General features: G+C 48.2%; 1 protein-coding gene across 4 annotated transcripts in view; it reads right to left on the minus strand.

The window, feature by feature from the left end:
• LOC139535486 (voltage-dependent calcium channel subunit alpha-2/delta-2-like) overlaps positions 1-26,808 on the minus strand; it is a 228,217-nt gene that overhangs the window by 76,156 nt on the left and 125,253 nt on the right. For 3 of the 4 annotated variants that reach the window (XM_071334920.1, XM_071334922.1, XM_071334919.1), the window contains exon 5: positions 640-684. The exons of the other annotated variant lie outside the window; for it this stretch is intronic. In XM_071334920.1, the coding sequence (XP_071191021.1) occupies positions 640-684 (45 nt within the window). The remainder of the gene's footprint in view (positions 1-639; positions 685-26,808) is intronic. 4 annotated transcript variants of the gene reach the window in all.

The raw sequence follows: 26,808 nt of genomic DNA on the forward strand, positions 1-26,808 counted from the left end.
TAAGGGTTAGGTACTTCCGTTTTAGTTAGTTAGGTCAATTCACCAGGGTTTGAAAATTGGGGTTATGTACGTATACCAGGGTTCGAAAAGTTGAGGTTAGGTACTAGGTACTCGACAGTTGGGGTGAGGGTACTTCAAGGTTTGACAGGTGAGGTTAGGCACAGTTCGGGACAGGTAGGTAGGTACTTCAGGGTTTGGGACAGGCATGTAGGTACTCCAGGGTTTGGGATTAGGTAGGTACTCCAGGGTTTGGGATTAGGTAGGTAGGTACTCCAGGGTTTGGGATTAGGTAGGTAGGTACTCCAGGGTTTGGGATTAGGTAGGTACTCCAGGGTTTGGGATTAGGTAGGTAGGTACTCCAGGGTTTGGGATTAGGTAGGTAGGTACTCCAGGGTTTGGGATTAGGTAGGTACTCCAGGGTTTGGGATTAGGTAGGTACTCCAGGGTTTGACTGAATCTCTAGCTTGGTCACATGCATAGTGCTGGCTCCAGCCCTGTAACACTCAACACTCACAGTCACAGGAGTCTCACCAGCGTACTAACACACACAGACAGCCCACGTGCCTGTGACCAGGGGGACAACACGACGTACAGGGGAGCAGGACGGGCAGGACTGGGAGGACATACCGCTGTACTCACATAGTCTGATTCCGCTTTCGAATCATAGTACTCCATGTCGCTCTCCTGCGCGGAAAAGAAAAGGTGGAAAAGAGAGGTGATGAGAGAAGATATAGCAGTGACTATATCCTCGAGGCTCTTCTGCTGGTGTCGCTGTATGGAGATGTCAAGGTTATATTCAGACACACTAGACAGCATGCGAATATAATCGGCATCACAGAACACCGCGGAGGTAGTGTGATGAAAGATGGGGCTGTTGAATGGAACTGTGTGTTGCAGATCTCCGAGACATGCTGTGTTCTAACGCAGTCGGGATGCTATCTAGTAGTGCTCTGACGCAATAGGTAGGAAATACAGTGATGTATGCACGGCATGCTTTACTATGGTGCAGTGGTTGGTAGCTGGATTTAGGACGAGTATCGAGTGCTATATTGGGATACGAGTGGAATGAGTTAGCATTGTTCCCTAGCGCTCTTATCCACTGCTTATTGTCAGTTGAGTTCATGGTAAATAGCACCTCTCTCATCTCAGAGGAGAAAGAAAAGAGAGAGAGAGAACAGGACAGAAGCCAGGTTCATGGCAGCACACTCCCTGTACGCAACCCCCCCCCCCACCCCCCCCCAGCCCAGCGCTTAACCCTCCTCGACCCTCCATCCTTATCTCCTGTGGAGGGAGGCACATGGTGCGGGCATGCCAGGGCTGTGTGCGGCGTGGTGCGGCTTCCGTCTGTGGGGCCCGCCTCATTACCATTTCGGAGGGAGCCTGGGTGAGGATGCGCTCTCAAGGGCACGGGAGTGACTGGCTCTCCCCCTGTGGAGGAGCTCTGGTCCTACTCTGGCTCTCCCCCTGTGGAGGACCTCTGGTCCTACTCTGGCTCTCCCCCTGTGGAGGAGCTCTGGTCCTACTCTGGCTCTCCCCCTGTGGAGGACCTCTGGTCCTACTCTGGCTCTCCCCCTGTGGAGGAGCTCTGGTCCTACTCTGGCTCTCCCCCTGTGGAGGACCTCTGGTCCTACTCTGGCTCTCCCCCTGTGGAGGAGCTCTGGTCCTACTCTGGCTCTCCCCCTGTGGAGGACCTCTGGTCCTACTCTGGCTCTCCCCCTGTGGAGGAGCTCTGGTCCTACTCTGGCTCTCCCCCTGTGGAGGACCTCTGGTCCTACTCTGGCTCTCCCCCTGTGGAGGAGCTCTGGTCCTACTCTGGCTCTCCCCCTGTGGAGGACCTCTGGTCCTACTCTGGCTCTCCCCCTGTGGAGGAGCTCTGGTCCTACTCTGGCTCTCCCCCTGTGGAGGACCTCTGGTCCTACTCTGGCTCTCCCCCTGTGGAGGAGCTCTGGTCCTACTCTGGCTCTCCCCCTGTGGAGGAGCTCTGGTCCTACTCTGGCTCTCCCCCTGTGGAGGAGCTCTGGTCCTACTCTGGCTCTCCCCCTGTGGAGGAGCTCTGGTCCTACTCTGGCTCTCCCCCTGTGGAGGAGCTCTGGTCCTACTCTGGCTCTCCCCCTGTGGAGGAGCTCTGGTCCTACTCTGGCTCTCCCCCTGTGGAGGAGCTCTGGTCCTACTCTGGCTCTCCCCCTGTGGAGGACCTCTGGTCCTACTCTGGCTCTCCCCCTGTGGAGGAGCTCTGGTCCTACTCTGGCTCTCCCCCTGTGGAGGAGCTCTGGTCCTACTCTGGCTCTCCCCCTGTGGAGGAGCTCTGGTCCTGCTCTGGCTCTCCCCCTGTGGAGGAGCTCTGGTCCTACTCTGGCTCTCCCCCTGTGGAGGAGCTCTGGTCCTGCTCTGGCTCTCCCCCTGTGGAGGACCTCTGGTCCTGCTCTGGCTCCCCCCCTGTGGAGGAGCTCTGGTCCTACTCTGGCTCTCCCCCTGTGGAGGAGCTCTGGTCCTACTCTGGCTCTCCCCCTGTGGAGGAGCTCTGGTCCTACTCTGGCTCTCCCCCTGTGGAGGAGCTCTGGTCCTACTCTGGCTCTCCCCCTGTGGAGGACCTCTGGTCCTACTCTGGCTCTCCCCCTGTGGAGGAGCTCTGGTCCTACTCTGGCTCTCCCCCTGTGGAGGACCTCTGGTCCTACTTTGGCTCTCCCCCTGTGGAGGAGCTCTGGTCCTACTCTGGCTCTCCCCCTGTGGAGGACCTCTGGTCCTGCTCTGGCTCTCCCCCTGTGGAGGACCTCTGGTCCTGCTCTGGCTCTCCCCCTGTGGAGGACCTCTGGTCCTACTCTGGCTCTCCCCCTGTGGAGGAGCTCTGGTCCTACTCTGGCTCTCCCCCTGTGGAGGACCTCTGGTCCTACTCTGGCTCTCCCCCTGTGGAGGAGCTCTGGTCCTACTCTGGCTCTCCCCCTGTGGAGGACCTCTGGTCCTACTTTGGCTCTCCCCCTGTGGAGGAGCTCTGGTCCTACTCTGGCTCTCCCCCTGTGGAGGACCTCTGGTCCTGCTCTGGCTCTCCCCCTGTGGAGGACCTCTGGTCCTGCTCTGGCTCTCCCCCTGTGGAGGACCTCTGGTCCTACTCTGGCTCTCCCCCTGTGGAGGAGCTCTGGTCCTACTCTGGCTCTCCCCCTGTGGAGGACCTCTGGTCCTACTCTGGCTCTCCCCCTGTGGAGGACCTCTGGTCCTGCTCTGGCTCTCCCCCTGTGGAGGACCTCTGGTCCTGCTCTGGCTCTCCCCCTGTGGAGGACCTCTGGTCCTGCTCTGGCTCCCCCCCTGTGGAGGACCTCTGGTCCTACTCTGGCTCTCCCCCTGTGGAGGACCTCTGGTCCTACTCTGGCTCTCCCCCTGTTGAGGACCTCTGGTCCTACTCTGGCTCTCCCCCTGTGGAGGACCTCTGGTCCTACTCTGGCTCTCCCCCTGTGGAGGACCTCTGGTCCTGCTCTGGCTCTCCCCCTGTGGAGGACCTCTGGTCCTGCTCTGGCTCCCCCCCGGTGGAGGACCTCTGGTCCTGCTCTGGCTCCCCCCCGGTGGAGGACCTCTGGTCCTGCTCTGGCTCTCCCCCTGTGGAGGACCTCTGGTCCTGCTCTGGCTCCCCCCCGGTGGAGGACCTCTGGTCCTGCTCTGGCTCCCCCCCGGTGGAGGACCTCAGGTCCTGCTCTGGCTCTCCCCCTGTGGAGGACCTCTGGTCCTGCTCTGGCTCCCCCCCGGTGGAGGACCTCTGGTCCTACTCTGGCTCTCCCCCTGTGGAGGACCTCTGGTCCTGCTCTGGCTCTCCCCCTGTGGAGGACCTCTGGTCCTGCTCTGGCTCCCCCCCGGTGGAGGACCTCTGGTCCTGCTCTGGCTCTCCCCCTGTGGAGGACCTCTGGTCCTGCTCTGGCTCTCCCCCTGTGGAGGACCTCTGGTCCTGCTCGGGCTCCCCCCCTGTGGAGGACCTCTGGTCCTGCTCTGGCTCCCCCCCGGTGGAGGACCTCTGGTCCTGCTCTGGCTCTCCCCCTGTGGAGGACCTCTGGTCCTGCTCTGGCTCCCCCCCGGTGGAGGACCTCTGGTCCTACTCTGGCTCTCCCCCTGTGGAGGACCTCTGGTCCTGCTCTGGCTCTCCCCCTGTGGAGGACCTCTGGTCCTGCTCTGGCTCCCCCCCGGTGGAGGACCTCTGGTCCTGCTCTGGCTCTCCCCCTGTGGAGGACCTCTGGTCCTGCTCTGGCTCTCCCCCTGTGGAGGACCTCTGGTCCTGCTCGGGCTCCCCCCCTGTGGAGGACCTCTGGTCCTGCTCTGGCTGAGAGAGCCCTCCACACACACTCACATGCCCACAACCGCCCACTGCTCTCTCACTCCTTCTCTTTCTCTCTACCACTGTCTTTTCCTCTTGCAGTCACCCACTCTCTCTATTCCACTTTCTCACTCTCTCTCTTCCACTCTCTCTCTTTTCCACTCTGTCTCTTCCACTCTCTCTCTCTTCGATCTCTCTATATTCCACTCTCTCTCTATTCCACTCTCTCTCTCTCTCTCTCTCTCTCTCTCTCTCTCTCTCTCTCTCTCTCTCTCTCTCTCTCTCTCTCTCTCTCTCTCTCTCTCTCAATTCAATTCAATTCAATTGACTTTATTGACATGGCAAGTTATTATTACTTACATTGTCAAAGTATACATATCGAAAAATTTAAATAAAATATATATGTATATATATACACAAAATATATATATATTTATATATAAATAAATGGTGGTACTAACAGCAATAATAATAGTAGTAGTGGACATGGGATTACCATTAATAACAGCTACAACAACAATATTAATCAGAACAACAATACATTAAAGCAACAGTAGTAGACCAGTGTCAACATGACTGAGAAGACACATGACCTGGTACGAAAGACAAAACAAAACTAAGCTAAATGGGAAATATTATCAACATTACTTTGCATTTTTCACTGGCTGTCCCTCAGGCTGTGGCAGGAGGACACATATTTGGCTGCCAAAACTGCACATGTTGGCTTTTCACCCAATAAACTCTCTCTCTCTCTCTCTCTCTCTCTCTCTCTCTCTCTCTCTCTCTCTCTCTCTCTCTCTCTCTTTGAGACACCCCAGACCCATGTGACCATGACCAGAGCCCAGGCTCTCCAGCACTAATCAGGGAGTCAGTCATCAGCCAGCTAAGACCGGCTCAGCTCAGTCCCAAACATCCCACACAGACAGAAAGACACAGCCTGACTCAAACTCCTATTGACACTAAATATGAGACAGGCCTTGTCTGGACACAGCTCATGTCCTTGGGAGCGACAGAGGCCTCCGGACAGGGGAGCAGGGAAGGAAGGGAGTGACAGAGGCCTCCGGACAGGGGAGCAGGGAAGGAAGGGAGTGACAGAGGCCTCCGGACAGGGGAGCAGGGAAGGAAGGGAGCGACAGAGGCCTCCGGACAGGGGAGCAGGGAAGGAAGGGAGCGACAGAGGCCTCCGGACAGGGGAGCAGGGAAGGAAGGGAGCGACAGAGGCCTCTGGACAGGGGTACAGGGAAGGAAGGGAGTGACAGAGGCCTCTGGACAGGGGAGCAGGGAAGGAAGGGAGCGACAGAGGCCTCCGGACAGGGGAGCAGGGAAGGAAGGGAGCGACAGAGGCCTCCGGACAGGGGAGCAGGGAAGGAAGGGAGCGACAGAGGCCTCTGGACAGGGGTACAGGGAAGGAAGGGAGTGACAGAGGCCTCTGGACAGGGGAGCAGGGAAGGAAGGGAGCGACAGAGGCCTCCGGACAGGGGAGCAGGGAAGGAAGGGAGCGACAGAGGCCTCCGGACAGGGGAGCAGGGAAGGAAGGGAACGACAGAGGCCTCCGGACAGGGGAGCAGGGAGTAGTCTTCTCCCTTCAGACAGACTGAGGCCTGTTATCCTCCAGTACCAGAACACACTGACCCTGCCTCCTCTCTCTACTCAGCAGACATACATGATGTGGGTGGGCAGGGGAACAAGGAGAGAGGATGAGGGAAGGAGGTGGAGCCAGGGTAGTTGAGGGATGTAAACAGGAAGACATGAATAGACAGTAGTAAAGATGCGGGTGGTGGGTGTGGAAAGCAAATATGAGCGTAAGCAGGTTGGGCTGGGCGGTGGGGGGTTTAAGGGGCGCACAGGGAGCGCAGAGTGCCGAGGGGGTTGGGGGGGGGGGGTTTAAGGGGCGCACAGGGAGCGCAGAGTGCCGAGGGGGTTGGGGGGGGGGGGTTTAAGGAGCGCACAGGGAGCGCAGAGTGCCGAGGGGGTTGGGGGGGGGGGGGGGGGTTTAAGGGGCGCACAGGGAGCGCAGAGTGCCGAGGGGGTTGGGGGGGGGGGGGGGGTTTAAGGGGCGCACAGGGAGCGGGTGCAGTCGGAGCTAAAAATAGCAGGCAGGGAGGCAGGCAGCAGAGTTGTTGTGTCTCTAGTGATGGCGGTGGGATTGATCCGTGTTTATACAGGTCCCCTACAGCATGTAGAGTGCTGATATTGTAACGAGCATGGGAGGTCCTCTGTGCTCGTGCGTCGACGTGCCACCGTTCGTTGTACATGTTCCAATGACTTCATGTGTTGTATATTTTGGTGATTAACCCACGGCGCTAGACTGTTCCTCTGCGTAACTGGGTTCATGTCCTATTAGTCATATTATTATTATTATTATTATTATAAGAGCGAGAGACTCGTGAGCTCTTCATACAGCAAAATGTACATTACACACACACGCGCACACGCCCGCACATCGAGCGGCGTCCTAGGCCACTGTGGCCCGTCAGATCCCCCTAGGCTGAATGGCCATCTGGCGTGGCTGGTCCCCGGTCTCTGAGGGCCCAGGGCCTGGGTTAAACACACATTTAATAAAGCACACTGCCAGCAATTACTCTCTCCCAGTATAAACACACACACAGACGCACGCACACGGCACACTCTCGTAGAACGCCACGCCAGCACACATGCGCACAAATTCATGCACACACGCTCCCACACACACGCAGCATTCACACAAAAACGAAATGGTATCAGTAAATGGAATCTATCTTGCTGGAGTGGACCAACACATTTCCAACAGAATACAAACACTAAGGTCATGTGATCATCCCCAGCCCCTCCCGCCTCCTCACCCTTATCTCAATCTTCTTCTTTTCTCCACCCTCTCCCTAATCTCTCCTCCTCCTCTCCGCCCTCCCTGTCCTATCTTCATCTTTCCCCATCTCCCTCCCCTCAAAACCAGCCTTCTCTCCCAATTTCAGATTTGAGCGAATGCAGTGCAGTGGCAGGTTAGATGCCCACTGTTGCTATAGAAACGGTCCCCCTTTGCTCTAGATTACAATGTGACTTTGTGTGTTTCCTCACCATGTCCACTGCTGTATGTCTGCCCGTCTGTCTGCCTGAACATGTCCCCCTGAATGAACCTCTATTGTTTCTCTTATCCACTATCAATAACTGGAACAAACGACTATTAATGAATTTTATATCTAATTCTACATCTGAGAAGTCTCATATGGGGGATATTTTCGTTTCTATCCCCTACAATAAGTACAAACAACAGAACAAGACAGGGCTTATAACAAACCATAGAGCATATGTGAGTAAATAATAACAAACCATAGAGCATATGAGAGTAAATAATAACAGACCATAGAGCATTTGTGAGTAAATAATAACAAACCATAGAGCATATGTGAGTAAATAATAACAAACCATAGAGCATATGTGAGTAAATAATAACAAACCATAGAGCATATGTGAGTAAATAATAACAAACCATAGAGCATATGAGAGTAAATAATAACAAACCATAGAGCATATGTGAGTAAATAATAACAAACCATAGAGCATATGTGAGTAAATAATAACAAATAAACATCATGCCAGGTTCTATGTAAAGGCAGGTGCTGTAGATTAATATGGTAATATTAAACACACACACACACACACACACACACACACACACACACACACACACACACACACACACACACACACACACACACACACACACACACACACACACACACACACACACACACACACACACACAGCATTTATGCTGCTGCTGCCATACTGTTTATTATTATTATTATTATTTATCTTGCACTTTCTCCTAATCCCCTGCGTACATGTACAGTACATATCTACCTCAAACTGCTCCACTATCCCTGCCTATTGAAAATGTGATACTGGCACGGACCCTGTATATAGCTTCCTCTCGTATTTCTTGTGTTTTCTTTATTCTATATTGTTTTACTATTTTGATATTGATTACTGCACGGTTCGGTAGAGCAAGCAAGTTAACATTTCACTGTACTTGAGCATGTGATAATACAATTTGAACTTGAACACACACACACAATTATGACGAGTCATTGAACAGAAACTGTGGGTGCTTTCCAGACCATGGTACTCCAGCAATCATCCCTAGCACCAGGATCCTTTATGGAACCTGGCATTATATCAAACACAACAAAGGATTTCCTTTTCTGCTATTCACCCACACACACACACACACACACACACACACACACACACACACACACACACACACACACACACACACACACACACACACACACACACACACACACACACACACACACACACACACACACGCACGGACACACATATACTCTGCTGACTTTTCAGGAAGGACCTGCCAGAACAATAAGCCAATGTGATAGGTCTGCAGAAAGGACCTGCTTATGTAAAGCCGACCTGTTTGGAAGGTATATACAGCCTCTCTGTTGTCTTTATCTTCCTGCCTCTGCTCCAATCACTCTTTGTCTCTATCCATCTCTGCCTCGGTCTATAAGCGGCTCTAGTACAAATATTATGAAAATAAATGAAAATATGAAAAACCGTATATGATTGTTGATTTTCCTATTCAACAAAAGCAACAGGGCTTGAAATGACTGAAATGCTCTCTAAATATAGTAACAAACAAATTATAAATGACTTACGACAAGATTTCACTTTTCTTATAACTGTAAAATAAATATGATCATCCTTAGTGACAGTACAATATTGGCACCATTTGATATTGACGACAGATACTTTTCTCCTCAACGTCCACCGAGCGGCGCAGAGACAACATTCACATGTGAGCAGACTCGTTACAGCCTCAGCTTCGAGCACAACGTGTTTTTCTCCATCTGTGACCAAGAGAAAGTGGTCTTGTTTCAATTCTATACAATTACATTGTTGTTGTTTTTTTTCATATTGAGAGCTCTAAATCCGTCTGAGAATATCACCGGGAGAAGTAACCACCACTGTTGGATTCGCTAGACTGCCCATTTTCGTATGCCGTCTCCCAGGCTGGGCTCATCGCTCAGAGGTAGATTCAATTGATTATTTGTCTGGATAGGCCAGAAAATGTGACACATCACTTCCTGTGCAAATGTGGGGTATGAAACCTGACACCAAGTCAGCTCCACTGAGAGAGTGGTAGCAGAGAGCAGGCAGATGGGGCTTTCTGGCACTATAAGGCACTGGACCCTACGACTTTCACAGAGCACTTTGTACACCAAAACGTCAGTCGGAACCGGTCCAGAACCAGTCAAAGCCCCTCATATAGGGGACTTAACATCAAAACATGTAAAGTAATTGACTGACATGTCATTTCATTGGGGAGACTAGGGGCTCTAATTTTGGCTACTGCTATGGCGGTGCAAGTGCCAAACACACGCTAGTTTACAATTTCAGCATTTAAAAACTGGTGCTCTGGCATTTTCCACCGCATGCACCAGATTCAGCAATTTACTGGTAGCTAACCGTGTTCCGTACACATTTTGCGTAACCGCGACATTCAAACGAGGCTGCAATGAAAACTTATGGGACTGTAGTGACTGTGTTGGCATCAAAATCTGGGGTGTGAACTACGTTTCTATTCAAGCGTTGATTGACATGGTAATGGACCAATAGTATAGGAGAAAAGTTGAAAAAAACGGACCCCTCTGACGCGGTATGTTACATCGTGACGTGTCACAACGTAACGTACAGCATGCATTATGCAACTCATTCTGTGCTGTACAGCGTCTTTCCACCAGGGGTAGCGCTTCTCTCGTAGAATAAAAACAAGAAATTATCAATGGTGAGTATGAAGTTAATTACTCGTGAGTTCATAAAAAGTTAATTCAATCAATAGTACATTTTTCGCGTCATCACTGCGAGCCATCATGACTCTAAAAAGCCGTGACAGCCGCAGTTTACCCTATTCAAATTCAACACAAACCTTCAAATAAGTATATAATGAGACATTATATAAACTCATTTATAGTGTTTTATTTACATTTTAGAGGTGATAAGTTGAACAAATCGGGTGAAAAAAGCCATTTCCCCACACAACATATCTTCCCAATTCACTATCACTCAGTAGCCTTCGATTCCCCCTCGACCATTTTTAAAAAGACTTGGCGGAGCTCCATTGATTTCTTCAACATGCAGAGACGGGCAGTCAATGATTTTGCTAAAAAAGGGGATAAATTGTGCTTTACGATTGTATTAATATTACTACTTTGGGAGCTAAAATAAGGTCAGGTGTGCGGAACACTGTGATGTACGGAAGCTCGCTAGCTACCGTTACCTGTCTAATATCAGCTCGCTAGCTACCGTTACCTGTCTAATATCAGCTCGCTAGCTACCGTTACCTGTCTAATATCAGCTCGCTAGCTACCGTTACCTGTCTAATATCAGCTCGCTAGCTACCGTTACCTGTCTAATATCAGCTCGCTAGCTACCGTTACCTGTCTAATATCAGCTCGCTAGCTACCGTTACCTGTCTAATATCAGCTCGCTAGCTACCGTTACCTGTCTAATATCAGCTCGCTAGCTACCGTTACCTGTCTAATATCAGCTCGCTTGCGCTGAGGTGGGAGGGGTTGCAATATTTGAGGTGTGTCCTTGAAAACAAACGCAGAAGTGACAATTCCATGCAGCGCATATCGGGAGATTTAAGACCAACGAAAAGCAGGTTTTAGCGGTAATGCGGTTGGTAATGGCATTGATTTTGTGAGCGAGAGAGGAGATGTGCTTTTTGTTCCGCTAACCATTGTATTAATAAACAGAAAAAATTATGTTTTTCCATTTGGTTTCATTTAATAAAAAAACAAGCATATAGCTGCCCAATGCGTCTGCCAAGTAGCCAAGCATATCAATAAAGGTTAATGAGACAAGTTTGGGAGCAGCAAAACAGTGAGCGGACATCCCCTTTTTATCTATGTATCGTAATGCAGCCACAGGAAACGAACGGGGGAGAAGACCGTTATAGACGGGGCGATCAACAAAGGGAAGGAGTCCAGGTGAGTCCAATGAGCGCTGCTGCACGTAATGATGGTGACAGGTGTGCGTAATGAAGGTCAGCCTGGCGCCCTCGTTCAACAGTGTCTTTTTTTATCATGTCAATTCGAGCTATTTAGAAATATTGTAGCTGTTAATTTTTTCCCCTTCTTGTTTATCGTTTAATTTGATTAAAAAACTAATTTCTAAGAATGATTCCCCTTCCTGGCTTTATGACGAGAACGTCCAGCTCTCATGCAATTTAGGAGCTGGACGTTATTTCTGCATTAACGTGAATGCGATCTGTAAGATGGTTCCATTATGTTTATAAAACATTATATTTGGATTTTTATCCAGCTACTGTGAAAAGTTGTAATGTGTGTAAAGCCCAACGTTTTCTGTGTTGCCTTAAATATTCTATTTCTACGGGGAGAAATTATGTTGCCTGTAGTTCTATGTATTTAGACATAGCCTATTTAAAACAAGTTGTTCTTTCATTTTGATCAGAATATGATTAAAATTATTCACACTCTTTTTAGGCCCTATAGTGAATTGAATCTTGCTTATTGACAGGGTTTGTCATGTCCATGGCTCAGCCATAAGGAAATGTACAATAAGCCTTAATATCAGTGTGAATGATATGTTAAAAAAATATATTTCCATACAGGGGCGTCAGTTGAGTATGGCAGGCTCAATACCCTAGCTCAAGACCAAAAATGTAAAAGTACACTCTTAGAAAAAAGGGTACCAAAAGGGTTCTTTGCGGAGTGATAGAGTTCTACCAAGAACTGTTTTGATCAGAAAACCCCTTTTTGGGTTCTTTGTAAGGCAACCTTTAACATCCTAAGAAATGTTTTTGGAAGAAAGGGTTCTTCGATGATTCGTTGGAAAGCAAGGAGGATTATTTGGAAGCCAATAAGGGTTCTAAATACAGGTTGCGGGTGATTAACCATTCCACTTGTTGGCTATCCTAACTCTGGCTGGATTCCAATGGGAATTACACATCACTTTGTAAGCCAGCATAAAGTGACTTGCAGGCCTGATGTGGCCTGTAAACCAGGAGATTCCTAACACCACTGTGTTAGGGTATAACTATGCCCTCAAAGAAAGGCCTTATGATATATTTAATGTATTGTCATAAATAATAACATTTTAAAGGCTAATAAGACTGGTGGAACAGTTCATAGAGGGTTCTAGGAAGAACCCTCCAAAGATAAAATGGTTCTTGGTAGAACCCTTCATAGAGGGTTATAGGTAGAATCATATACAGGGGGTTCTATGAAGGACCCAACATAGATGGTTTTCGATAAAAACCCTCCGCAAAGGGTTCTACCCAGCACCAAAAAGGGTTTCCCTATGGGGACAAACCGAAGAACCCTGTATGGTTCTACTTAGCACCTTTTTTTCTAAGAGTGTAGGCTACAAAAAAAGTTGACTAAAATCATTCCAATCCCGATTAAAATGCAACGGTCTGTTTAGCGTGTTGGTCGGCTAGCTGGCTTTAGGACCATGCGGAGCTTCGCTCTGAACTAGAACTAGATGCTGCCAGCCTGCACACCTTTCTCTCGGAGAGCAGAGACAGTGACATACAGGTGTTTGCTTTGACGGTCAGCCGTTAAGGCAGTGCGCCGATTGCTTTGAATTTGATGTCGGCATTTGAACTCTGCCTTGTAAGCCTTTTTATGCACCGTTACTTTCACATTGATGTCGGCATAGGCAAGGGGAAGATAAGCTTCCACTAAAGTAAATGTAATTAAATTAGCCAAAATTAGCTATAGAAATACTCATGCCTATACATAAATAAATACAAATCATTCAAAACACTACACCAGAGAGCATGATTTGGCCAGAGGGGATCGTTAGCTTCTTTTAAAAATGTGCTATTTGGTCAGTGAGTGGCGTAAATAGCGTGCCAAATAGCTGATTGTTGATTTGCAGTGGATAGTGAAAAGCAGTTAAATAGGCCTAAGCCTATTTAAAACTGTTTAGAAAGCAAATGGCTATTGCTGAAAAGAGAACACGAAGAAAATACTCAAATCTGTCTCTATTTATCAAAATTCTCAACTCCCAATTGAGCGAACAGTAGTTCCGGGTCAGCCTTTTGGACCTCATAACTTTTTTTGTATTCTATCAGACAAAGGACCCCAAAAAATGTGGTGCATTTTCAAACTTAGGTGCATTATCTTAAAAGGCTGGAAATTAACATGATGGAAATGTGGAGGTTAAATTGAGCTAGCATAATGGTCAACACATGAAAATAATTTTGACTTTTCTATTCAACATATGTAAACATTTTACAATTTGGTACATTTTCACTATAATTCTGCCTAACAGGGTGGACATTTAAGAGTGGGACATTCAGACAAAAAAAATATCCATTCACACAGGAGTTATAAATAATTCTGTGGATTTTTAAAATGTTTAAATAATTTTTTCACATTTTAACTTATCGGGGGGCTGCAGTAACCTCAGCACCCCTACTTCCCGCGGCTATGCAGAGTAGAAATGACCCAGCCCCTGTATCTTATTGGCAACAGCTGAGAGCATCTGCCATATCCCCGTGAGTGTATATCCCCGGTGAGTACTCATATTCACTGCCTTTATCATCAGATCAGTACCAATAACTAGGTTTCCATTCAACCTTTTTTATGAGAGTGAAGTGCAAGACGGATAAAAATATATAATGACCGGCCCGATGGAAACAGAACATTTATCGGTAAACTTTCCAAATGTCGAAACAAATAAATACGCTAGACAAGGTGGGGTATTTTTGTGTCGGTGAAATTTTATTATGGAAATTATTTTATGCGCAAATATTGATATATTAACCACCATACCGAAGTAAATGTTGAGTCACGCAATGACATTGTGTGTTGTGTGGTCCTCCAACTACGACTCGTCGGAAAAGCAGGACGTTTATTATGGTACAGATTAGATAAATGGTGAACTTCACAGGGTGGTGAAAGTGCAAGGTTCCAATAAATATTGAGGGTCTTATGTCCATAATAATCTCAGAATATAGGCTATATGTGCGCTCTAGCCAACAGCCGCAATCTGCACCCTGTTGGCTAGAGCGCACGTGCCAATACCAGAGTGGGCACACCATCAGTAGAGTTGAAAATGCGACGGAAACACATTTAACATGTATTTTTTATTTATTCTGTACATAGGAATTTAACCGCAAAATATATGTGCATGTTCACTACCGTCATCACGGACAGGCTTTTATCTGCAACAAGTCAATTTCATGGAAACACATCTCTGGTGGGAAAATGCGCATATTGTTTTTATGCGGATTTGAGAAAACTCGCATGAAAATCTGTCACCAATTGGTTGGAAACCTAGCTACTGGAAAGTAGCTTCCTCCTCCAGGCTAAGTGGACGTTATATTGTACTATGGAGAAAGAGAGAGAGAGAGAGAGAGAGAGAGAGATACGGCAGGTTTACATAGAACCAGGTTTATCATTGCAACATGTGTAATGGAAATGGAAGCTATAGGAGACATTTTCTAAAGATAGCCAACATTTTATCCATTCAACAGGGGTGGACACATTATGATGGAAATTGTGTTTTTCAAATGATGATTGCCGAATAAATGGGAAAGTACGCAGGGCAAGTGATGTCATCACGTAACTATAACGCGCCACTTCACATTTAATTGTAAATGCCTACTGCTTGCCCTTTTTTTACTATAAATGTATGTTTCTTTGCAGGACAGGGATTGTCCTGACTTTCAAGAATGCCTCAATTGCTTCGATTTGCCTTTTTGGTTGGCTGGCAAGTTTCACCATCCAATTATTTCAGGTCTACAGGAGTGCATGTTTCACCATGGCAAGGAGACAAGAAATAGATAGGTAGGAGGGCATACAGGTTGTTGCCAATGTATTAATGCGCCATTTGCTTAAATGGGTAATTGAAACACTTCAACCACTACATTTGTATTCGACACTGTAGGTTTTTGCGAAAGAGAGACAGAGAGTAAGAGAGGGAGAGAGAAAGAGAGACAGAGAGAGGGAGAGAGAGAGAGAGAGAGAGAGAGAGAGAGTAAGAGAGGGAGAGAGAGAGAGAAAGAGAGAGGGAGAGAGAGAGAGAGATAGAGAGAGAGAGAGACAGAGAGAGAGAGAGACAGAGAGAGAGAGAGAGAGTTAGCTGCATAGCCGGTGGGAAGCAGGGTTGCTGAGGGTGACAAAACATTCTATGGTGAGCTGTGAGGGCGGGAGGGAGGCCTAGGGCGCGGCTTTCTCATTGGCATGCTGGCTGTTTCTGGGCTTTTAAGCGATTAGGGAGCTGCTGAGACGATGGCGTCCACACATACTGTAGCTCCATGCAGATGTTCATTTGTATGCCAATAAACAAATATGCCCTAAGATTAAAGCTCAAATAGACAGTGCAAATTCAGCATTCTCCATGTGCATCACATCAATGTCCTGCATCTCTCCACACATAAAGCCAGGCCTTCTCTAACTGCACATTCCCTTCAAAGGCCCTGTGTGGAAGTATTAGTCTGCAGATCAACAGATAGAGGCACACAGAGAGGGAAAATAAAAAAGGACTGAGAAAAACGGATAATTTTGGGTCTCCATTATTGTCCATTATACAACCAAAAATCGGATCAATGTGCTATGCCTCTTACATGTTACAGTGGCCTGTCTTAATCCATGCACATGAATGCAGACTTCCCTTCTTTTAATGCTTGTCTTAATGCACCTATTTCCTCTAAGCATCCTTTTAGTTCTATGATTTATCTCTCTCTTTCTCTCTCTCTCTCTCTCTCTCTCTCTCTCTCTCTCTCTCTCTCTCTGTGTCTTTTTATCTCTTCCACTGCCTTTCTCTCAACAGCTGGAGTTACCCGAACTCACATCCTGCTACTATCTCCATCCCATCCATACCTCTCTCTCCCTCCCCCTCGCTTTCCCTCCTCTCCCTCTGTCGCTCTCTTTCAGTGGCTGTCAGATCCCTTTCGTAAAAAGCAGTTAAATCAGTCTGTGAATATTCCAATCCTGTGATAAGGAGAAGCTTTGTCCCACTGCACTCTGGGTAATGCAGCTCCCCATTGTTGGCTGACAGGGCTCCATTGAGGAGCCGGCTTTAGCCCCGATAGCATCGCCACATTGCATGGACACACTGCCAGATAAAGGCCTATCCAACACGACACGCATACCAACGCCACCAAACAAGCCCCAATCCGATCAGCACAGGAAGGAGACGCTCTAACACAAAATAAAGACAAATAAGATAAAAAAGGCCGTAACAATATTAACGTTATTATAGGGAGCAGGTGGGGCTCTAAAAGGAGGCAATGCAATTCTCCATCTACCAGCCTGGCACGGTCCGCAACATCGCCAGGCAAGAGTGACCAATCACAGGCCACCTTACCGCGCATCTGGACCTGCACCAGCCAATCACGTCATCTTCACATTGCACCTCTGTCTGACATTAGAACACCACTTATCCAGAGAAACAGCTTCACGGTTCCATTTTCTTCACGACAACTGGATACAGGTCTTCCATTTGTCTGTCATTTTTAAGTCCGTAAGAGGGCCGGGGAGCCGCGGCCCCCTCTTGGCAGGCTGACTGAGAGTGGCCAATCAACAATCAGTGCTGGCCGAAAGAAACCTGTTATTTTCGGCCCTGTAATCATTTCCATCAGAGGCCTCACTGTCCTTCACAAGGCTTCACACATCTTCACAGATTCAAATCAGACAGAAACCTTCCTCAAGGACAGGAGGCACCAAGGAAACCACACATTGAAACCCAAACATTTATCTATACTTTTAACCAGTGTCTGTCACTGTAAATAAAACCTTTTCTTTAAACACCTTGGGCATTCAGACCTTAAAATTAGAGCAGGGATGATGAACTGAAAATGATCGACACCGACCAAACCGACCACTTATCGTGGAATTCTTTTCTGATATTTTTCATGACTGTATTAATTTTGTCAACAATAACTATGACAAAAAATACTTGTGAACTACCTTTTTCCTGACTAAAACTATGACGATAACAAAACAAGATGCCCTGAAAAAAACCAATAACTATTACGAATTACTTTTCATATTAGTTATTTAATTGAATATGAAGCTCCTTTTCATCTGTTTGGTCAAATCCTAAACATGTACAATATTTCATGCAATGCATTGGTATCTTTCAGTCGTGTGGTCTGATTGAGCTGATCTGCCCGGCTCTCCCTCACAGCTCCCAGGTGGTCACTTCAGTCACTTGTCAATCTTTTAAACTGATGCGAAGCCAGGACACTTGACTTGCAACTAACCTCAACTAGAAACAATGTTAACTCTCTCTCTCATGTAGGCAATTTTTCCTTTGATCACAAAAGAAGCGCTATTTTCCCATGTGTGCGCAGTTATCCATTCATCTGTGTTGCGTTCATCTGCTTTGTGCTCTCGGGCCGTGGTCCGCAAATGCGAGTTGTGGTTGCTCTTTTCCTTTGGGAAAACGAATGCTATTTGTTGAACATTGTTGTAACGCTCAAATTCTCCCCTTTTCAAAGAAACCCCCCTTCACGGTTATGATGGGGAGACAATCTGAGCTGTAAATTGTTTAACCTGTCGCCAAGGCTTTATAGCCTATATGGTTAATTATTACTGGCATTGGTTACGATCTGCCACAATATCAATGTTGCCAGGTAAGGTATACGAGGGGATAGTGGGCCTAGATGGACAAGGCTATCTGAATGTGCACATGATGGAAGTTAGAGGTAGCCTAAATGTTCATTATTTAATAGAAAAAAATGCACTGACTATTATGTGACTAAAATACCTGTGACTAAAAGGTATTTTAAGACAAACTAAGACTAAAACTCAATCTAAAATAGCTGACAAAATGAACACTGGTTTATTACAATAAATAACCTATAGGGCCCTACTAGAGAAATGTTAAGTTTGAAATTAAATTCAAGTTTGCAATGGATGATTGTTAATGGGACAATTGATAGCTACAACATTCAAAGAAGTAGTAGTAGTTTTAAGGGTAATATAAAAAAAAAGTGATGCACATTGCTAGAAACTTATAGTTCAATTTACCATTATCGTGAAAATTCAGTCAATTTATCATTATCGTGATAATTCAGTCAACTTAGAGTTATCATGATAATTCTGTCAATTTATCGTGAAAATTCAGTCAATTTATCATTATTGTGAAAATTCTGTCAATTTATCATTATCGTGAAAATCCAGTCAATTTATCATTATCGTGATAATTCATTCAATTTGTCGTTATCATGATAATTCAGTCAATTTATCGCTATCGTGATAATTCAGTCAATTTAGAGTTATCATGATAATTCAGTCAATTTATTGTGATAATTCAGTCAATTTATCATTATTGTGATAATTCAGTCAATGTATCGTTATTGTGATAATTCAGTCAATTTATCGTGATATGGATTTTTGTCCATGTCGACCAGCTCTGATAGAAATAGATTCAGACACACTCACAACACATGGACATCAACACAAATAATACATATTTTGTCACACCCTGATTTGTTTCACCTGTCTTTGTGCTTGTCTCCACCCCCTTCCAGGTGTCGCCCATCTTCCCCATTATCCCCTGTGTATTTCTACCTGTGTTCTCTGTTTGCCTATTGCCAGTCTGTTTTGTTCGTGAAACCTACCATCGTTTGTTCCCCTGCACCTGCCTGTTTCTTGCTCCTGTTTTCTAGTCCTTCCTGATTTTGACCATTCTGCCTGCCATTCTGTACCTTACCCCACATTACTGGATTATTGACCCATGTCTGTCCTGACCCTGAGACTGCCTGCCAACCGTGGATGTCATGTTGCTGTGGGGGAACCAGTCGAAATCTCTCCGGGTCCTCAACGACTCTGGGGCTGATGGGAGCTTTATGGACGCTACCCTGGCTTCCTAGCTGGATATCCCCACTCAGCCCCTCTCCATTCCCATGGACATTAGAGCGCTGGACGGGCGCTCTATAGTCCGGGTCACCCACAATATCAACCCCATCAACCTATGTGTGTCAGGGAACAACAGCAAGACGATCCAGTTCCTGCTCAATAAGTCTCCTCAGGTTCCCGTGGTATTGGGATTCTCCTGGCTCCAGCGACACAATCCCCTCATTGACTGGTCTGCCGGTGCCATCATCACCTAGAGCCCGTTCTGCCATACCCATTGCCTGAAGTCAGCGCAGCCTGTCCCGGGACATCTTCCTGTGGCCTCGGAAGTTGCCCCGGACCTCCCCGCCATTCCCGCGGAGTACCAGGAGGTGTTCAGTAAGGTCCGGGCCACTTCACTGCCGCCGCACTGACCATATGACTGCAGGATTGATCTTCTCCCAGGCACCACTCCGCGTCGGGGACTACTGTACTCTCTGTCGGGTCCGGAGACCAATGCTATGGATACCTACATTGAGGACTCCCTAGCTGCTGGGTTCATTCGTCCTTCTGCCTGCCCCGCCGGCGCAGGGTTCTTCTTTGTGGAGAAGAAGGACAAAACCCTGCACCCGTGCATTGACTACTGAGGACTCAACAACATCACGGTGAAGAACCGCTACCCGCTACCTCTCATCTCCTCAGCCTTCGAGCCACTCCAGGGGGCTACCGTATTCTCCAAGCTGGACCTACGAAACGCCTACCACCTGGTGTGGATACGGGAAGGGGACGAGTGGAAAACTGCCTTCAACACGGCCAGCGGCCACTATGAGTACCTAGTCATGCCCTTTGGCATTACCAACGCCACTGCTGTGTTCCAGGCTCTGGTAAAGGATGTTTTCTGCGACATGTTGAACCGGTTTGTCTTCATCTACCTTGATGACATCCTTGTCTTCTCCCGCTCCACCCATGAACACGGGCTCCACGTCCGACAGGTTCTCCAACGCCTCCTGGAGAACCAGCTTTTTGTAAAAGCAGAGAAGTGTAAATACCATCGCTCCACCATCCCCTCTCTGGGTTACATCATTGCTGCAGGGAGCGTACAGATGAATCCCGGGAAGGTGAGAGTGGTGGTGGATTGGCCCAGCCTATGTCCAGAGTACAGCTACAGCACCCTGGCTTCCCCCTTGTCTGCACTTACCTCTCCCAAGGTTCCGTTCACGTGGTCCCCAGTTGCTGATCGGGCATTCCGGGATCTCAAACACCGCTTCACCACAGCTCCCATCTAGGTTCATCCTGACCTGTCCCGCCAGTTTGTGGTGGAGGCCGATGCTTCGGATGTTGGAGTGGGGACTGTCCTGTCCCAGCGGTCTGCCCTGGACCTCAAGTTGCATCCTTGCACATTCTTCTCCCACCGCCTCAACGCCACGGAGAGGAACTACGATGTGGGGAATCGTGAGCTTCTCGCAGTGAAGATGGCGTTGGAGGAGTGGAGGCACTGGCTGGAGGCGGTGGGACATCCATTCATCGGGTGGACCGACCACAAGAACCTGCAATATCTCTGCACCACCAAGCGTCTCAATTCCAGGCAGGCTAGGTGGGCCCTACTGTTCACCTGGTTTAACTTCGCCCTCTCCTACCGTCCGGGATCGAAGAATGTCAAGCCAGATGCACTGTCACGCCGCTATAGCCCCACAACTACTGCCCCAGAACCTGAGACCATCCTTCCCACCTCGTGCCTGGCGACGGCACTCAGCTGGGGAATAGGGTAGCAGGTTCGGTAGGCGCAGCATTCCCAGCCGAACCCCAGGGGGGGAGTCCAGATAACCAGATGTTCATGCTTGACGCGGCCCACTCCTCCAGGCTTGCCTGCCACCCAGGCTCCCGGCGGACCCTGGCTTTTGTGTGACAGCGCTTTTGGTGGCCTACCGTGGTTCCTGACGTCTCCGCATTTGTCGCCACTTGCACAGTCTGTGCACAGAACAAGACTCCTCGGCAAGCTCTGGCTGGTCTCCTCCAACCTCTGCCTGTCCCTCACCGTCCCTGGTCTCACATCTCCCTGGACTTTGTCACGTGTCTCCTTTGTCTAATGGCAACACCGCCATCCTGACAGTAGTGGACCGGTTTTCCAAAGCCGCCCACTTCATTCCTCTCCCCAATCTACCCTCTGCCAAGGAGATGGCCCAGCTCATGGTGCAGCACGTCTTCTGGATCCATGGACTACTGGTCGACATGGTCTCTGACCGGGGTCCTCAGTTCTCGTCTCGGTTCTGGAAGGCGTTCTGTACCCTCATTGGGTCGTCGACCACTCTGTCCTCCGGGTTCCACCCCCAGCCCAACGGCCAGTCGGCGTGAGCCAACGAGGACCTCAAGATTACTCTGCTCTGCCTGGTCTCCGCCAACCCCACCACCCTGAGCCAGCAGCTGGTGTGGATCGAATACGCCCGCAACACCCTTCCCTGCTCTGCCACGGGCCTATCACCATTTGAGTGTTCCCTGGGGTTTTAGCCTCCACTCTTCCCTGAGCAGGAAGAAGAGGTCAGCATACCTCCTGCCCAGATGTTTGTCCGCCGCTGTTGTCGTATGTGGAGGAAAGCCCGGTCGGCCCTCCTCAAGACCACCTCCAGGTATCGACGACAAGCGGATCGCCACCGGACCCCGGCACCCTGGTATCGTCTCGGGCAGAAGGTATGGCAGTCCACCCGGGATCTGCCCCTCTGGGTGGAATCCTGCAAACTCTCCCGCCGGTTTATCGGCCTGTTTCCCATCTCCAAAATCATTAGCCCCTCTGCTGTTTGTCTTCTGTTTCCCCGTACCCTTCATATACATCCCACCTTTCATGTGTCCAGAGTTAAGTCTCAAAGCCCTTTGTCTCCTGACCCTGAGCCTGCCTGCCGTTCTGTACCATACCCCACCTCACTGGATTATTGACCCCTGCCTGCCCTGACCCTGAGACTGCCTGCCCTTCTGGACCCTTTGCACCCTCTCTGGATTATTGACCCCTGCCTGCCTTTGACCTGTCATTTGCCTGCCCCTGTTTTAGAAATAAAAGTTTGTTTCTTCGACACTGTCTTTATTTGGTCATACCTGAAACGTGATACATCTGTCTATGTTTACATACATTTGGCTGGTACATACTGTATGTTGTATGTTGTAGTACATTTGGATAATCAGGAATGGGAAATGTATATATTTTCTGATTATCCACGGTTACCATAACATATGCTACACAGGACCTTAGGGGTGGGAATCATGGGACAATCAAATAATGTCATCTATCTACTCAACCCAAGAGGGAAGGCTTACACATAATCAGTATAATAATACAATTATAATAATTTAGTACAGCAAACACCACAGACATATACAAAATAAGGACCCAAACAAGTATGGTCCCATTTATATTAAAAAGCCCAAACCTGATTCTCTTTGACAGCGACCTCCTCTAGTTCAGAGTCCTTATGCAGCCCCCCTCTCTAACTAGGGGGACAGGGGGTAGCAGGTTATCTCTCTGAAATAACATTTCATGGGTGTTGGGCATGTGTTGAAATGGGGGAATTGAGCATCGGAGTATGGCCTGCTGGATTTTGTTGGCTATTGATTGCCATCCCTGGCGAGGCCGAGGGATCGATAGGCTGGGTTTAGACACAGTACGGGGGCCACTCTCTCTTTTTCTCTCAGCTCCCGGCTAACACAGTGCTCCATGGCACTGTGGCTCGCCAAACAGCCCCTCAGCCTGCAGGTCCACTGACAGACAGACCCTGACGACTCAACCACCAGCAAACTCTCAGCTCTCTATCTCTCTGTCTCTATCTCTCTCCATCTTTCTCTCAGTCTCTCACTTTCTTTACTTCTGTTGCAGTTTCCTACTCTCTGTTTCTCTCCATGCCATATTAGTTGAGTGTGAAACAGTATGTCTGAGACCACTTGTGCTCTCTCGCTCTCTTTCTCTCTGTCTCTCTCAGAGCAGCAGAGCAACATTAGAGGAGAGTACTGAAGGAGTCGGAGCGAAAGAGAGGGAGATTGAGAGAGAGAGATTAATAAAGAAAGAGAATGGGAAAAAAATAGCATTTCTACCTTGAAGAGTGATAAATACGCAAATTACTCTTACAGCCGGGCCTGCAATCAAGAAGCTGAAATTACCGAATTGTGGGGTCACCCTGGCAACCAGTGAGCGAACAAAGCAGGCAACAGCAGAGAGAGCAGCTGCAGAGAGTGAGCCAGGGAAGGGGAGTGGAGGGGAGGAGAGAGGGGTGGGATGAGGTGATCAGGACGAGGGGAAGATGTGGGGGGGGGGGGTTGGTTGGGTGTTCAGGAGGAGGAGAAGGAGGAGTGGATAAGAGGAAAGAGTGGTGAAGGGGAGCAGGAGGAGGGGAGGAGGAGGAAGAGGTTTGAGGGGAGGAGGAGGATTGTAGGATGGGCTGGGATGGTCAGGAGAGGTGGAGAGGTGGTGGGGTGGAGGGAAGGAGAAAGGGGTGGACTTAGTGAGGAGGAGGAGGAAGAGGAGGACAGAGGGGTGGTGGAGAAGAGAGGGGGGTGGGCTGGCGTGGTCAGAAATAGGTGGAGAGGTTGAAGACTGACGGTCAAGACTGATGTATGAGGTGGGTTATGGAGTGCCATTTCTAAATGACAAATGCTCAAATTCTTCCAAGTGCTTGACAAATTGCTACATATTATCCATGAGTTTCACATGAGTGCAAAGTACAAACTTGTAGTCAAGGTTACAGTGTTCTCACATGTGCACTTGCACGCACGCACGCACTCACGCATGCACACACACAGAATGATAGTCAGTGGGTGTGATAGCTGCATGAAGACTTGCCTCAGCATTGTGTATAGTATAGTATAGTATAGTATAGTATAGTATAGTATAGTATAGTATAGTGCGCAATGGAACTCATAAACAGCGTTATCGCTGAATCCCGCGCCATGGAACGGACTTCCATCTGTTCACCACTGGAGGGAAAGGAATGGAAAGGGGTAGGAGGGCGGGAGAAAATCCAACACAGTATACAATTTAGCGAGGACAACGTACCTATCAAGCATATCTGATGGTCTGGATGACTCAGCAGAGAGACAGAGACTGGACCCAGTCTGGCTACTATAGTATAGTATTATGAGTCATCCAGACCATCAGATATGCTTGATAGGTATGTTGTCCTCGCTAAATTGTATACTGTGTTGGATTTTCTCCCGCCCTCCTACCCCCTTCCATTCCTTTCCCTCCAGTGGTGAACAGATGGAAGTCCGTTCCATGGCGCGGGATTCAACGATAACGCTGTTTATGAGTTCCATTGCGCACTTGGCAGGCTGCTAGCACTCTGCCTCTCTCTCAGCACAGCCGCAGGAAAGAGAAAAGTTCACATAGAAAATAGAAGCAGTTAATTTATGATTATACAATGTGTTTATGCTTATCAGTGTTTGAAATACGTTCTGTATATTTAAAAAGTGCTCCGAAAGCCACATCCCCCTCCCTCCTTCCCTCTCTCCCTCCTTCTCTCTCTCCCTCCTTCTCTCTCTCCCTCCTTCCCTCTCTCCCTCCTTCCCTCTCTCTCTCCCTCCTTCCCTCTCTCCCTCCTTCTCTCTCTCCCTCCTTCTCTCTCTCCCACCCTCTCTCTTTAGCTCCTGCTAAGAGTTGAGTTCTGGCTCACATAAATGTGCTGAAACAGGAAAAACTGTCCCAACTCAGAGAGAGCCTCTGCAGTCACTGGGAATGGCTGAACGTGGATTATTTGATATACAAACGGAGGAAGTGATACAGGATGCTAGAATAACTAGGGAGAAAAACATCCCATTCCCCCATACAAATAGACATTCAAATAAAGAATATATATTTCGTAGCAGGTTTAGTGCAGCATACTACCCTGTTCTATTAAACTTAACGATCAGTCTGTTCACCGTCTCATCCTCAAGCCCAAAAGGCGCTGTGACTGGGTTCCGCTCATCATACACGAGTAAGGAAAACGGTCTTATTACCGAAATGAGAAAATATTTAATCTAGAACATGAAACAGAAAAATGATTGCACAGACAATTCCTGTCTCTCCCAATCTGTCCAGAGATGAACATAGGGCTTCGAAATACCCCCCCAAAAGAAGACAAAATATAAGAAAGTTGAGTGGGGGAAAGAGATGAAACAGAAGCCCATTGAGGTGTCCTTTGGTGTCTGTCTATTTCACCTGATTGTGGTCCCTTGAAGACGGCCCTTATAAGACTAATGTATTCTGTTGTTAATGGAGCCGCTCGTGTCGCTCTGCTCTGAGGGCCGGGCTGAGAGAGCCATCCTCCCGCCACAATGAAGGGCCAATTGTCTCAAATAAAAGCATTATAAGGAGGAATGACAAGGTCAGGGAAACAAACAGGAGTGTCAACTCTTACCCCTGCCACTAGGGGTGCAGCTCACTAAGGGGACATACAGCGCATTCTGAAAGTATTCAGACCCCTTGACTTTTCCACATTTTGCTACGTTACAGCCTTATTCTGAAATGTATTAAATTGATTGTTTTCCTCATCAATCTACACGCAATGCCCCCATACTGACAAAGCAAAAATAGTTTTTTTTTGCAAATGTATTATTATTTTTTAAACTTAAATATGACATTTACATAAGTATTCAGACCCGTTACTAAGTACTTTGTTGAAGCACCTTTGGCAGCAATTACAGCCTTGAGTCTTCTTAGGTATGACACTACAAGCACAGCTGTATTTGGGGAGTTTCTCCCATTCTTCTCTGCAGATCCTCTCAAGCTCTGTCAGGTTGGATGAGGAGCATCGCTGCACAGCTATTTTCAGGTCTCTTCAGAGATGCTTGATCAGGTTTAAGACCGGGCTCTGGCTGGGCCACTCAAGGACATTCAGAGACTTGTCCTGAAGCCACTCATGGGTTGTCTTGGCTGTGGGCTTACAGTCGTTGTCCTGTTGGACGGTGAACCTTCGCCCCCAGTCTGAGGTCCATAGCACTCTGGAGTAGGTTTTCATCAAGGATCTCTCTGTACTTTGCTCCGTTCATCTTTCCCTCGATCCTGACTAGTCTTCCAGTCCCTGCCGGTGAAAAACATCCCTATAGCATGATGCTGCCATCACCATGCTTCACCGTAGGGATGGTGCCAGGTTTCCTCCAGACGTGACGCTTGGCATTCAGGCCAAAGAGTTCAATCTTGGTTTCATCAGACAAGATAATCTTGTTTCTCATGGTCTGAGAGATCTTTAGGTGTTTTTTGGCAAACTCCAAGCGGGCGGTCATGGGTCTTTACTGAGGAGTGGCTTCTGTCTGGCCACTCTACCATAAAGGCCTGATTAGTGGAGTGCTGCTGAGATGGTTGCCCTTCTGGAAGGTTCTCCCATCTCCACAGAGGAACTCTGGAGCTCTGTCAGAGTTGCCATTAGGTTCTTTGTCACCTCCCTGACCAAGGCCCTTCTCCCCCAATTGCTCAGTTTGGCCGGGCGGCCAGCTCTAGGAAAAGTCTTGGTGGTTCCAAACTTCTTCCATCTAAGAATGATGGAGGCCACTGTCTTCTTGAGGATCTTTAATGCTGCAGAAATGTTTTGGTATCCTTCCCCAGATCTGTGTCTCGACACAATCCTGTCTCGGAGCTCTAGGGACAATTCCTTCGACCTCATGGCTTGGTTTTTGCTCTGACATGCACTGTCAACTGTGGGACCTTATATAGACAGGTGTGTGCCTTTCCAAATCATG

The sequence above is a fragment of the Salvelinus alpinus genome, chromosome 12 (genome assembly GCF_045679555.1).
Source record: "Salvelinus alpinus chromosome 12, SLU_Salpinus.1, whole genome shotgun sequence".
In the NCBI taxonomy this organism is placed as follows: domain Eukaryota; kingdom Metazoa; phylum Chordata; class Actinopteri; order Salmoniformes; family Salmonidae; genus Salvelinus; species Salvelinus alpinus.